This window comes from Melanostigma gelatinosum (genome assembly GCF_949748355.1).
Source record: "Melanostigma gelatinosum genome assembly, chromosome: 18".
NCBI classification, from domain to species: domain Eukaryota; kingdom Metazoa; phylum Chordata; class Actinopteri; order Perciformes; family Zoarcidae; genus Melanostigma; species Melanostigma gelatinosum.
This window is the reverse complement of record NC_136651.1, coordinates 9870987-9886274: the sequence shown is the minus strand read 5'-3', so window position 1 is coordinate 9886274 and position 15288 is coordinate 9870987. Positions and strand designations below refer to the sequence as shown.

The following is a 15288-nucleotide window of genomic DNA, read 5'->3' as shown; positions in this document are numbered from 1 at the left end:
GCACAGAGGCCCACGGTCACACAGACCGATTCACTACAGCCTGTCAGCTGGATACTCATACCAGATTAAAGTATTCTGCAAATATAATATACCAATTTCCTAAATCATTAAACTAATAAATGTAATATTATACTAAACCATAACATGTGACTGTACTTAAGTCTTCCAGTAAATAGCTTGCAGTTTAAATTTCAAGGGAAAATGAATGCATGACAGGCAGGGCTTAGACCAGTGAAACTCAATAGTGCATGAAATATTGCTCCGCACCAAATCGTCTTTGTTTGCTGGAACTGTCCTTTTGATTTGACTGCACGCACGTATAATCGGGATATGGTATTTGTATCCATCCATGAGGTAATGTGGTGGATGATGGTGCATTTCGGGCCAGGGAGCTGCTCTAAAGAGAGCCACGAGCTTCAGCAGAGGACCATTGATAGACTGTTGTACTTGAATAGATGGCTTGTGACTGTGACAGTAGCCCCAACAGGTCTGGTGAAATGTTATTGGATTGAAAAAAAGAAAATAATGAATATCCTTCACTGCGTTAATAGTTTTCATAGCACACAGTGGTGGACAACAAACAGTGGCGTACCTTTTTAATCTCATCAGAAGAATGCGCCTATTTGGGTTTAGGTACAATATGCAGTCATGTTTTCTAAATGCCAGTTGTTTGGTTGCGCGACATGTAAATGTAGCGTGATACGCTGTTTGTTTACATCCTCGTTTTCCTGTTATTCTCTTCTTCTCCTTCCTAATGTTTCTTGTGTAAAAAACGTCTCCGCCTCTGTGTCTAGGTGAATCATGAGCAGCAGCTACAGTGTCTCCCTGGCTGGCCCCGCCCCCTGGGGCTTCAGACTGCAAGGAGGGAAGGACTTCTGTATGCCCCTCACCATCTCACGGGTCAGTGAAACACATACACACAACACCGATGTGGCCTTCACTCCATGACAGTCACCTCTGAGGAATGCTGTCCATGCTCACTGTGCCATCTGTCAAGTCGGTGATGAAAGTGTGCGTGTGTGTCGTCCATCTCCTGTGTGACACTCATTGCTGGATTTAGCCACCTTTCCGAACAGCTCATGGCCTCTGTCACTCAGTCCCCCACGTTCACGACCTACCGCCCGTAAAGGCTCGGACTAATTGTCATAATCGTGTTACGTAACCGAACCGTAACCTCAATATCCGTCCATTTTCAAAAACTCCCTTGAAGTTCTCTGACGGTCATTCAGGATATATTTGGAGGATTAAGCTGATGGCTGTTAACGACTGCTGCTGTCATTCAGATGAGGGATGGTGCTGAGTGTCCGGGCCTTTCTCCCTGCCGTTAGTCCTGATGCGAAGCACAGGACACTGTATACTGGATCTGCTTTTGGAACATCAGAACCTGTCCCTAGACGGCCAAAAAGCCACAGTGGTTCTGTAATAACTATTTGGACTTTGGGCCACGTAAACTGAAACTGGGATTGAACTGGCTGACCAGGGCCCCGTACGTGTCTAACTTAGTTAGCCGGATACTTTTCAGGATAAGATGACGTAGATCAGGCTTTTCGGTTCCACGAAGCAAGTTAGGCAAAATCACCATGGCAACACATCCAAAAGCTTGAACCTGCTCCAGCGCAGGCTAAGTGAAGGTAGCTGGATAAGCCTGGTCACTCCACGAAGTCCTCAGCAGGTCCTCAGCAGGGAGAAGGACTGCTGGACTGGAGGGCCCACTGATAGGCCTGTTTATGAGACGGGTCCAGCTGTAAGGGCCTTCTGTGCAAAACACTGTGATTGTTGCACAAATTACAAGAAGCCTGTAGTGCAGTTTACCATGAGTCTGTCAAGTCTTTTTCAAGGGTATCGGAAGTGTCTCAATTATATTAACATGGCTTCTTGTCAAAAAGGATTAAAAGAAGACAGCTTGTCCTCTAGTAGCGCAGTCTGTACTTTGACGACAACTGTGACTGCTGCAGAATGAGCGGTGTTATTCAGCTCATGCTGCTTCCTGTTATGTAATTGTTATCTCCATGTCATGACCAAGGTCAGTGACTCTGTTTATTTGTTGTTGGCAGGATCAGTTACAGACGTTCGAGTGTTTTGTGTGGAGTGAAGTGACTTTTCTCAAGAGCAAACATAATCGCTGAGTATAAAAAAGGCCTGCATGGCTGCTCAGACTATTTTTATGCCACAATGATAATAAGGGAATGAAGGACGTTATGTTGTCATTGTGGCCTGTAGCTGTCAGTAGACATCTTGTTGTCGTATCACTAAACAATGAAGCACCTCAGCCCTTCACCTGATTAGATGTGGGAGCAAGTTTTATCTGTAAGAATAGATTTGAAGTATTTCCGTAGAGGAAGAGGAAAACAAAATCGGCATCAAATTGGCCATGTTGCCTCTGTTGCTCTTTCAGTTTTGGCATTGGCTGTTAAAGAAACACAGGACCAACATCTGCTTAAAATCCCCTCCACTTTTAACAGCTCAATGTAGTTTCACTAGGAATCCTTAAGGGAGTACAAGAGTGCACTGACCCAAATTTCCCACATTATTTTTACTATTTAGACTTGAATAACAGGTAAGACAATGGTTTTTGAGTTAATATGGTGAAATATTCTTACTACACTACATAAAACCCACTTGAAAAATGTGAAGCAGATGGTCACCTGACACCTGATTGTGATATTTGTAGGTATGTGCCAACATGTTATGTTTTTGCTAGTTTAAAATAGAAGAAAGCCGAAACGGAAGCCTTGAATCTGTTAAAATCATTCATGTAAAGTGGTAGTTTCTTATTAATTCTTTCCACAAACGCGTTGAATACACCTCCTGCGTCCACCAGCAGTCCTGTGTGGACTCATCAGCGGTCTGGAGCATGCCTCGGTACTGCTGAGCCAAACAACATGACTCTCGCAGCTTTTCGCTCCGTTGCGTTCTTGGTTAGTGTCATTCCTGTGACATATTTCCATCCCAGCGCATGACCAGTGAATGGCACCATGTATGGCTTAGATGTCTTGTTGTTGTCCCGGCGCCAGGAATAAGCCCCCCTTTTGTCTATTTATCTCCCAAATCCCAATGTCGCGTAGGGCACAGCCAACAGAACGCATCCTGGACATGCGCTCTTTGTAGTAAAGCTAAAAGGTTTACACATTTTCAAACATGCATTTCCTTAAAACTGATACATTGTATCTGAAATCTAAGTTACAAATTGTATTGACAAAGGGAGGAGTAAGTGAGTAGAATGTACATATATGGAAACATCTGCCAACAGCTTAACAATTACTTCAGTTCATTCATTAGCTGAGGGACGGGGAAGTTGTTTCGATCATTTGCTTATTTTAAGGTTCATTAGTGACCCACAAAGCTAATTAGACCGACTTTGCAGGAAAGAATATTCGTTCACATTAAAGCTTTTATTTATTTAGCTTCGATGGATGGGATTGCTGTGGAATAATGATGTAATGACTTAACAAATCCTTACCACATGTAACGAATCAAAGTACGAGGTGGAGTACATAATCATAAGTCATATGCATCGTGTAATATTGAGTCAGGATGTTTGTTAAAACTGAGACCACCCGATACTGTAAGGATGACTTATGAAGAAGGTTCCCCAGTTATGTTCTCTCCGTCATCATCCGCGGTTATTCCAGCTCCTTTTTTAGGCATTTCGTGACAGGTTTCCGCATGGGAACGACTGCAGTTATGTTGACATTGCTTATGAAACAGCAAAACACGTCTGGTCAAAAGACAAAGCACAACACGAAAGTGGCTCACATCTATTCTCACACAACAGAATAGAAACAGTTTGGCCCTTATTCTAAAAACAATATATTACGCAAGAATAGTTCATCACAACTAAACCTAAAGAATAACTGGTTACAAAAGGTCAGCCCGTTGACCCCTCGCTTCCCCTCCTCGTCTTTTGTGTCCTTTGGATTGTTGTTTTTAGTGGCATGCGATACTTTGAGTGAACGTTATACGAACTCATTTTAGCTCTGTGTTTGCAGTGGGCTTTAGGGCTTCCACATTTGTTCTTGTTCAAGCACCCCCATTATGTGTTAATATGTTGAGGCTACTTTCACTCCCAAAGAAGAGGAATGTGATGAAGTGTATCTGGGCAACCGAGATCAACATCAGGGGTAAAAGGTATTCTTTGTGCATTCATTTTAAGAGAGGAGGATCCAATAGAGGCCCTCGTTGGCTAGCTGGGAAATATTATTAGCTCAATAAATAATAATGTTATATATATATTATAATATATAATAGTCAATTCAGTTCATTATTAGAGCTAAGTGAAGCAAAACCTTCATGAGACGTGCTTGGTGGGTTTCCAATGAGAAACCGAGACAGCTGTTGTTCATATTTCAGTTATTACTTCATTTTGAAACACCCTCTATGACGCTGATTGATCTGATTTGTACACATATTACTTCCATCCAGCATTTGCTAAGCTTAAACGGTTGACCAAAACTGCACTTTAATACTCTCTACGCAAACAAGTCCGGATTTTGTTTGGGAACACGTACAATCTAACAGCTCAAAACCATGTTGTATTGTTTCTGACACCTTATTGTGCATTTACATCCACATGCAAACCAAAAGACACAATTTGGATGTGCTTTGACTGAATAGGTTGCACAGTCAGGTTATTTGAATAGTAAGAAAGGGTTAATGTTGCGTCTCAGATGTTACGACGGCATGTGAGAAGCAAGTAATAGAATCGCTGCAATTCCAGGAAATCTGGCCGTTTCTTTGTCATTGGTTTAACTCTGCACGAAGTCTGTGTGTTGTGTAACTCATTGGATAAAGAATACTCTCCCCTGAGAGAGAGATGTAATGTGGTTCAGCTCAGATCTAGAATAAATAAAACCAGCCAGTGAAAAAGCGTCCCCTGGCATTTCAGGAAACGATTGAGACAGATAACTTGTGGCCTGTGCTGCATAGCTGTCATACGGTTTGTCTGTATTTTTTATCTGCCTCTTGTATTACAGTCTCTGGAGTTTTTTTTTTTTTCTTTTCACATGGAAACTGAAATTCAATCGAAACCAGTGACGTTCATCCCGTATTTCATAGCCTTGCGAGTATACGCTTCACAAGGCATATTTAATAATCCATGGTTTCATGCGGGGTCGTAAAGATGTGTTCAGGTTACATATGGGTTTAGTAGAAAACGGTTATCTGCAATTTGTGTTTGATCCCAGTATGATCTCCCTGGTGTCTGTCTGGAGTTGTATTGAGGACATCTGCTTTCGATCTCCCTAATGCTATATGGCAGAGCTATAAAGAATAACCAAGCCGTCTCTTCATTTTGATTTCGATTACTCACACTATTTTAAAGGTATTTTAAGCGACAATCTTTTTCTCCGTTTGAGAGGAGAGAGGAATGAGCCCATGTGCTGTAAATTCAAAGACGCTATGGGCCACTGCACATGACCCTTCTTCACTAGCGTCACTATGTTTTAAAGTCCGTTTGATTTAAAGACATCACTGACAGTGGTTGTAAAGTGCTTTGCACGGCTCTCTGGGTTGCAACATGAATGCAATCCATTTAACATTTACCACAGTCGCACAATCATCATGTGCCATCGGGCACGTGCTGTGTTATTGTACCTGTGTTGAACCTGTGTTGTCAGCTTTTAAAAAGCAGATGAACTGTATATTGGTGCATATAATGCATATAATGGTGTGGTAGTCTTTTTGTGTCAGTCCAGTTAAAACATTATATAGATGGAACATTTCACCACTTAACAATCATTATGCTGTTTGGCTGAATCCAAAAAAAAAGCCCAATTTAAACCCCACAGGAGAGTCGAATGAATCACGGATGCAGGTGGAAACCAGCACTTGGCTCAAGCCCCAACACCGACTAAAGGCCTTTTCATATCATCTGCCTCGGCAGCGCTAGGCAGCCGGGTTTGCTTCTGACCTGACTAAAGAGCATTCAGTGTTCAGTGAGGGGCTGGTACTGCTTTGTGTTGTTTTGTTTGCGTTGTCATGGCGATTTGACCAAAGAGCTCGTGCGTAGCTCGTGTTTTTCAGCCGCCGGATTGATGCGGTCAGAGACTGGGGTCAAACCATGACAACCACGGGTCCACCTCTGCTCAAGTGCCCTTAATTGCCTTAAGTGCCCTTAATTGCGATTTTTGGCTTGGAGCTCTTGCCGTTTGGTCGCCTCCCAACTGCTGTATTCAACTTCTCATCTCTCCGCCTCTTTATTGTTTGAATAGTTCACGCAAGGTGTTGCAGGTGTGCAAGCGTTAAAGAGAAGACAATAAACTCTACTTTATGGCTTTTGCTTGTGCTAGCCCAGCAGGTTGCAGCGCGCTGTACTCTCCAATGTTCTCTTCACAAGATTCATCCCAGAGATTCCGCAGCGTAAACTCTTTCTTTTTAATGAGCTTTACAGGTTGAATGTACAGTCCTGCCAGTTCCGTGAGCCAATCTGCTTTCGCCTTGTGTGTTTGTGATGACCTAATGGTAGGCCCAAGTCTTTTCCATATAAGGTCCTCTGTCTTAGTCTACCCTATACAAACATGACATGCTTCTCCCAGGGCTTCAGCCTTCACCACAAGACACTTCCTGTAACATGACTTCTCAAGAGGGAAATGACCACAGCCCTCTTCAGTCATTTCACTGAAGTCAGGAAGTTGCACCAGCATGGAAGGTGATTAGTATCCCAGTAGTGCTGAAGTGTTATCTCATATAGGTTACCTGTGTGTTTAGCTTATTCTCCCATATAGAGGTTTGCGTGGAAGTTAAAATGTTTAACGAAACACCGTAAATCAGCGGTTTGAAAGTACAGCATTGATCTGAAGAATTCCAGTATAATAGGAGGTTTGGCACTGAACAGAGACCATCTCTAGAGAGGAACTGTAGGTCATGAATTCTGCCGTATCAACTACTTAACAAAGCTGCTTTCTCTCCAAACAGAATCGGTCTTTTTTTCACCAAAAATGGCTCTTATTTAATAATTTATTGCCTTACGTTGATTACTGAGTAAACATCTAAATCTTAACAGATTTTGGGGACGCTTTTATGACTGTTTTTGATTACAGCTGTATAATAGTTGAATTGAAGACACATGGAAGCAATGGACTGTTTTTTATCTGGTACCAAATCCCTCTAAAACGTCTCTTCCTCTCTTAAAAATGATTAATGTGAATATGCTATTCCTCCAGAAAGACATTTTTTAACAGCAATAAATAAAAGAGGCTGTTTAGCTCGTAATATCATCATCTCCACTGAGGACTTGTCTTAAGCATTTAGATATCTATCTCCCAAGTATTGAGCAACATGCTGTATTCACGCTACATTTGTAGGAGCAGAGGAACATGTGTTGTTTGGAAGAACCAGTCATTACCAGTAACTGCACTGCAGTAAAATCAGCGGCGTGGAGAGGACCACAGCAGCACAGCAGCCACACCATTATGTGGCTGGAATCCCATTCATGTAAGCGCAGTTGGAAAGACACTTCAATTGGAGATGTCCTTCTTCTTTTTACTTTTTAAATGAAACTTTTTGACTCCTGGGAAACTGCCTTGGATGACATCTTTTTTTTGGACAATAGTTGTTGCTGAAACATCCTCTTCTCTCTCCTGAGAGAGAGCTGGAGTAGAAGATCCAAAAGTTCCAGTTCATTACTTATCTTCTCTTCGTCACGAGTGCTTCAGACCTCTCCTGATTTATATTTATAGACTGTGGATGCCAGACATTCCTACTGTAACATCTATTTGCTTTGTATCCATGTGAGAAAGACAGCGTGTTTGACTGAAAGAAGATGGCATTTATAAAGTGCTCTCTGTTCAACGCATGACTACAGCATTTAACATCGTTAACCGCATATAAAACCATATTTTTTCGTGAGAATGTTACAGGAGTCTTCTCCTCTCTTCGTGTCTGGAAATAGTGTTTGAGGAGTTGCCATATATAGAGCTGTGTAGTACTTTTTTCACATCCCTACAAGGAGAGACCTCTCTCTCTCTCTCTTCCTCTCCAACAAACGCACACACAGAGGGAGACACGGGGAGATTGAGAGAGAAGACTCCGTGTTCATTCATCAATCCAGCAGCTCATTTTCTGCCATTGACCTCTGGAGCTGTCTACTAGAAGAGGCAGCAAATGCCAGTGATCTCTGAAGAGTGCTTACACTCTTGCGTTTAGGAGTGATGAGTTTGTTTATTGAAAGTAAATGAGTCAGGACGGACTCGCGTGGCAGGTGTGTCTACGAGTCTGTGAGCGAGTCAGTTGACGCTGCTCTCATGCCTGCGTTGTGAGTTGCATGTGGCTGCACTGGACGTCGGTATGCATGCATCAGCCTCGGCTACGCATTCTACACTTCCTGCTACTGATCTGCTTGATAATGACACAAGGAAAGCACGGCTCCAGAAAAAATGTGGCGGTCACCGCCACTGTCACTTCCTCATTCTTTCTCCCCCTCCCCCCCCTAATTTCATTATGAATGTTAACACAATGGCACATTCTTTACGTCTCATTGGCTCTTTTTTTTAAAGCTAAGGAGGAAGTCTTTTTAGAGTTAGCGAACCTGAATACACAGGAAATACCTTGAGTTTGTCTCCCTGACTCAAGGCCGGCTCTTTATAAATAACTACTCACAAATGTGTGTGACTGAAAAGTGGAAGGTCTTTTGGATGCATTTAAATTGCATTGGTTCATAGAAATGACTCGTTGATGGCACACTCGAAAGAGTTGACGGATGAAATCACTGCCCTGCCATCATGCTTCATGCCCTCTTCATTACACTCTTCTGTCTCTCAACACATTCATCTCACCTGAGCTGCCACCTCATGTTCACCAGTGTGCTTCCCATGTCCTTATTCTAAGTATTCAGTAGGTTCACTTCACACTGCTGGGAGATGGCATAGAGATATGACCCGAACAAAAGCAGCATCATATAAGAAGCACACAGAGGTCTGTTCCAGCAGGTCACAGGTTTTGAGTGCGCTCGGTGCGTAATCACTGGTCAAACACCACAGAGAGTCACCCCAGCGTCATGGTTTGAATACGTTACTTCCTGCGTGTGCAATGCAAGTCTCAGCATGGTGAAAAGGGATAGAAGACCTGATAAACCTTAATCTTACCGTACCCTGCTCCCTGGTAGAAAGACAGTTGTCGACATTTAAGCTTTTAAGCCCTTGCCTCCACAGTTGGAGTCAAAACTACGACGCATTAACTTGTTCTCCCTCTCAAAATGAGGAGGCTTTTTACTTTTCCCGTATTAAAAGCACTAAGCTTTTCCTCACTTTCATTTGCTTTGGAAAATACTTAAAACTCAGGTTTCTGTTTAATTTGTAATACATTTATATAGTTTGCAATGCATAGATACCAGTTTACTCAATCTACAAAGGCTAAGAGCGTGTGATCAGACAAAACAGTTTACTGATTGGGAGGCTGGGTTGGGACAAGAGGCGGAGCCAAATACATTAAGCTCCCGAAGGAAAACCAGCTTCAGAGCAAACAAACTGCGCACCTTTCAACACCACAATAACAGATGAAGCACACTGCAAAGGAAACCCTGCGTGGCTTCAAGTCTCTGAATTTCGTGAAGCAGTGGGTGTGGCCCCCTCACAAAATCTAAAGGGGAGATCTGAAGATTACCAAAACTAATATTTATTCTGACATCGTGAAAGCTGCAAATCTGGGAGAACGACGCCACGTGATGCCGCAATCATTAGCAGTGGTGCTCTTTCAAAGTGCTGAATACAGCACCATACATATGTGTCAATGGGAAATATTCAGTTTAGTGTGACGTGTGATTGGCCCACATCCACAGCAGCTACAACCCAATCTGTGGTGTGGCGCACAGCAGGCTGAGATGCCACCAAAGTGTCAGACAGTATGGCCGTACACGCCTGTGGTGTCAGAGAAAAGTAAATATGGTGGTGGTGCCTTTATATGCAACAAAATGCTTCTATATGAGAGGTGTCGAATAAAGTACTCTATTGGTATCTTTGTCACTTTAAGAGTACTGGTGTTGGAACTGGTATTGTCACTTTTTAAACGATACCCAGCCTTTGTGAATACTCTTTGTTTGGTGCAAATAGGTCAATGGTGAGCTTCTTTTAAACAAAAATGTCTTTGTGTTTCATTGCAGCTGACTGATGGAGGCAAAGCAGCCAGAGCCAACATGAGTGTCGGAGACGTCATTCTGTCCATTAATGGCGTTTCCACAAACGGCATGAATCACCTCGAGGCCCAAAACAAGATTAAGGCCTGCACGGGCAATCTCAGCCTTAATCTACAGAGGTACACAGGTGCACACATGCATGCACACATGAGCACACATTCTCTACAACATAATCTATGGATTTCCTCACTCAGCAATGGAATGCGTGCTTTGTTGATTTTGCCAACCAGTGTGTATTTACCGTAAGCCTGTTTAAAGATCCAAGAGCTTCCCTACTGCAGTATGTATTTGAAGATACTTTTCACATTATTATTAGTGAACAGACTAACAAAAATATCTGTTTGATTGTCACATTTGGTTTGTTTGCGCTTCTTAATATTTGAACCAGATGAACTCCCATTGTGCTAATCTAACACACATCAGTGTTTCTGCCACAGCGGATGCTACTGTAGCTACAGGAAGTTTGGAATGTTAAAACAACTTTGGCTAATAGGCATGATCTTGGAATTAAAGTGGTTCCTTTCGTGTTCTGAGAGATAATTTTAAGACGACGCAATTGTACAGTTTACAGTGTAGCATCACACGTTAGACTCGATGAAGCACATTTAATGTAAATCAATAGAATTGAGTTAAGTTCCAGTTACACTGTGGGACCAAGATATTGTCATTGGATCTCCAGTAAGGGCATGTGTAGACTCAAATGCCTCATCCGAAGCTGACTGCATGTAATGCTACACAGCACACACACGTTTATATGATTGTTTACTTTATGACGGTGAGGTTCTTTATGGCACATCATCTGTAAAAGATCAGTTTTTGTTTGGTCGAGCTGAGTTCATCAACTGCTCCTCTGCTTCTCCCGTTAGACAAAAAGAAGACCCTGGTATTCTGGAGCCTTTGAGTATATTAAAGCTGTAGTGCAGTGCGGGGAGCACTTCACATGAAAGCCCCGTTATACAGCGCTCCATTAAGCCGTAATACGTGCTTCAAAGAAATGAAAACAGGGTTTCAACTGAGGTTGCCGTTAAATTGATCCACTAAGGAAACGTTTCAGGCCAAACTACTTATATATATATAGTCCGTGCACAGGAAGGTCCTGAGTTGGTTTTGGAGAACAAGAAATACTTGAAACTTCACACTACTTTTCACAGGCAGCGGTGCATGTCCAAGATCGGTTCACTGAGCTCAGAACTTGCTACAAAGCGCAACAAGCTGTGCATACATTTTTTCTTGAAGATCCCTTTTAATGCATTTTAGCCAAACATTTCCTGCAGCCAAGCAAAAAGTTTAGCCTCGAACAAAAGTATTTAGAGGCGAAGCATGCACACACTCCAAGCTGCAAAACATGTTGACAGAAAAACTCAAAGCCTGGTTTGCATGTCATTCCATCACCACATCAGGAGAGAAAGAAGCCTCTTTGCTCTAAACGTGGGAAAATAGTCCTAAAATAGCCCTGTCCCACAGCTGCATGTAATCTACTGAAACATGCTGGCCTCACAGGGCATGCTACTGCAATTAAAATCACCCTGTAAACAACAGGGTGGTTTCCTTGTTACAAATGATACATTATTGTAGTTTGCTTCATTTTTGGCTGCATCTTTAGAGGATGGTCTGCATGATGTTGATACGGCATTTCTTTATTCAGTGACACAGAAGGAAGAAAGAACACCGTACTGTGTGTAAACATGTCTCCTTTCTGTATTCAAATGATTTAAAATGGGTACTTTTTACTTGGGATTTGAGAGTTCAATTTATTATATTAGCACAAAGAAGGTTGAAGAAAGTCAACAGTCGCAGTTACTATTATGCTTTTATCTTCTAAAAATCTAAAGCTCAGTATAACATGTATTACTTTCAAAACACGATTTAACGAGACAAATTCTCTCTGACATGCACCACTTTCTCCAGCCATGTTCTCACAGTTGATTTATGGTTTTGATGTCCACTGATAAGACTATTTTTATCATAATGACATTCCAAAAGAAGATTAATGTGACGGCAGTGTCGTACCACTATATCACTTTGTCATAGTTCACATTCTTTGGGCGGCTCCCTAAAAAAACACTTCTGCGTCCAAACCTAAATGATGCAGTTGTGTAAAAAAAAAAAAAAAAAAAATACACAACAGCCCTATGTGACCTTTTTAGCTTATCTATTTGAATAAGATCTTAAACAGAACACGTGTATAGGCTGTATGCACTGATTTCACTATCAAAGGCTAGGTCATGAGATCTGCTTTAACACGCTGGAAAGAATTATGAAAGAGATGATGACACCTACAGTTGTACATGAACTCGTTTTCATCACATAGATGTGGTTATAATGGAGCTGTCATATACAATCACATACAATATTTCCAATAGCTGTATGTTGTCCAGCCCAAAATGCACTAACAGTCATTGTTAGTTATGTCCTTGTTGCTATAGAGGGGAAACATGTTTTCAGAGAGGAAATGGACTTGGGGTTTGAAAGTACTCTCCTCATCCTGTCGTCAACTGTCAAAATTAATCTGAATGTGCAAAGAGCTGTTGTGTATTTTGTGACACAAGGAACAAAATAAACCGGTTTTCCTTTTCAACAGTGTGGTCTCAGAAAACATGTCAAAACACCCAGTCCAGTACTTTCCATAGACAGAACAGACTGGTTGACCAAAAGTTTCCTTTTGGGAGTGGGTTACACTTCAGAAATGATCAACATACACACACACACACACATACACACACACACACACACACACACACACACACACACACACACACACACACACACACACACACACACACACACACACACACACAGTCCTTCATTCCACACGATAGCATCTACCTCAGCAGAACATGCTCCATGCATACAGTCCGTTCTGAGTTTTAAGCTTGTGATCGTGATTTGATCAAAACATGTTTTCTGATTATACATCCCTTGATGTACACTTGATGTGACCGGTGAATTTTATGAGTGCTTTTTGTTCCACTCTCATGGAAATCTTGTTGCCGAGAAGCTGACAGTACGTACACAAGGCGGCTGTGGGAAGTAGCCTTAGGAAAGTATGATAATTGATGTTTATTTATTGCCATTGAAATATGCCATGCAGCGCAAAAAAAGCACCGTTCCACAGAGGTTGTGGCTGGCTGCACCTGGTTCCAAAACCTCAATGATGAAACATATCAACACCGCTAGCTCTGCGATCCCGCCGTCTTCCACACACAAATTCAAGTCAGATCCCACAGCATGAGAGCGTTTCATGCAGGTTTTGTGTATTTTTCCCTTTGTCTCGTTATACTTCTCTTATTTTGATTCCACAACCCCGTTTCTTCTCGCTTTAGATTTGATTTACCAAAACTGCAACCTTGTTTTAAACACACCTGTTGGACTTCCCCACACACAGACACTGCTGTAGCAAAATTGGATTTATTTTTTTGCCCACAGGCCACTTACTGTAATCACAAGGCAGCTAGGCGGCTGCATCTATGCTCATACATGGCTAATGTTCTCCCAGCAAGTCTTGTGAAATGGTTATAACAGGGTGAAGTGGAGGACAGCTCAATTGCAGCCCAGAGCCCCTATGACTCCTGGTTGTCTTAGCCAGATGTGGTATGGTGGTCGGAAGAAAATTAAGAAGGGATGGAGGCTTGTTATTGCATTGCTTGGATCTACATTAAATAAATGTATTAACTAGAGGTGCAGTTTATTCTTTTGTGGTTTTGCTGCAACCAGAGAACTGGCCTTGAGGAGAACTCCCCTCATTTCCCTGCTTGCTTTATTCACCGATCTGATCTGGATGCTCGTTTGATTGCTAAATGCAATTGAATTCAGGTTGTAACAGCGTTTCTCTTGTCCTGTGGTTCACTTTTATTCCACGGTTTGTTTGTCAAGACGAGCACACATGACCAGAGAGTCATCACTCACACAGTGAAGCGCTCAAGAGGGTCCTGACAAGGCACACGGAAATAAATGGTATGAATGTCCTCCGTCACGACGATGCATGTGACTGCTGATATGGACCAGTGCACGTGGTCCCTGCTTGACACGTGCACAGACACATTAGACACGGTATCCAGGCAACTGACAGCAGCAACAGGCTGTCCGGTTGCACGATAAGCGTTAACTCTGGTAACAGCAGTCGTGCTTCTGTCGTTGTTAGCACTGTTGCAGTTTTAAAAAACGCTGTCACCCTTCTTGACTCTTTCCAATGAAATATCCTCATGAGCTTTACATAAAAGCACAAACGTTCCTCTCCGGGGGGGACATGGAGCGATGGGAGAGAGGCCATGTGCCAGACACAAGCTGTGAGTTTTGCCACTGAGCGGATAGGCTGGCTGCACATGTGTTCAGAAAACAATATTATTTTCCACACCCGCTTATTCCACATCTCTCTGTTGGAGTTTTTGTTTTGCTTTCCCATGTGTTTTTTTTCTTTCTACTTCTTGTTTTCCTTCTTCTCCATGCTTTGGCTCAAATTTTCAGGCAGCGGTAAATCTGAGAAAACCGATTTTGCCAGGTTCTCCCACAGAGTTTTAACATTCATCAAACAAGTTAAATATAAGAGGGCGGCCCTTGTTCAATGCTTTGGAATAATGTATTCTGCGCCTGACGTTACTATAGTAGCGTGTGAATTCTGTGATTCTGTAATATCTATGCAAAGTTCAGATTCCTTTTAATATGATGAGAGTGAACAGAGCTATGTTTAGATATTGAAGCTAAAGAGAGGGTGACAGATGCTTGAAGTCAGAAGATCATTTTATGTTTCTTTGGTAGTTTTCCAAAAATAAACTGTGTGTGAAAGTCAAGTGAAAACAATGTGGGGGAAATTTAAAAACTACTCGTATGTTATTCTGTTAACTGGTAAGATGTGTGTGTGTGTGGTGAGAAAGCTGTCTATTAGCTGCAACATCATTCAGTCAAATGACACATGCCAGACTGTTTCTCTTGGCCCTCAGAGAGACACGGGCAGGGTTGGAAATGTGTCATTCTGCTTTGCCCTCAGGCTTATTCCTCCGGTTAACCTCCTCATTCTCTCTCTGTGTGTGTGTGTGTGTGTGTGTGTTTGCACAGACGCGTCTAAGTTGATGAGAACTAAACTAAACAACCTTTTTCCTTCTTCCAAGAACACTTTTGCTTCCAAGATAATGTTTATTTATATTTTGCACTCATTTATTCGCTTT

At 42.2% G+C, this 15288-nt stretch overlaps 1 protein-coding gene across 2 annotated transcripts in view; it reads left to right on the top strand.

Moving 5' to 3' along the window:
* Positions 1-15288, top strand: part of pdlim5b (PDZ and LIM domain 5b) — a 30866-nt gene that overhangs the window by 2693 nt on the left and 12885 nt on the right. For both annotated transcript variants that reach the window (XM_079289176.1, XM_079289175.1), the window contains exons 2-3: positions 795-900; positions 10094-10245. In XM_079289176.1, the coding sequence (XP_079145302.1) occupies positions 802-900; positions 10094-10245 (251 nt within the window). In that variant the 5' untranslated portion in view covers positions 795-801. The remainder of the gene's footprint in view (positions 1-794; positions 901-10093; positions 10246-15288) is intronic.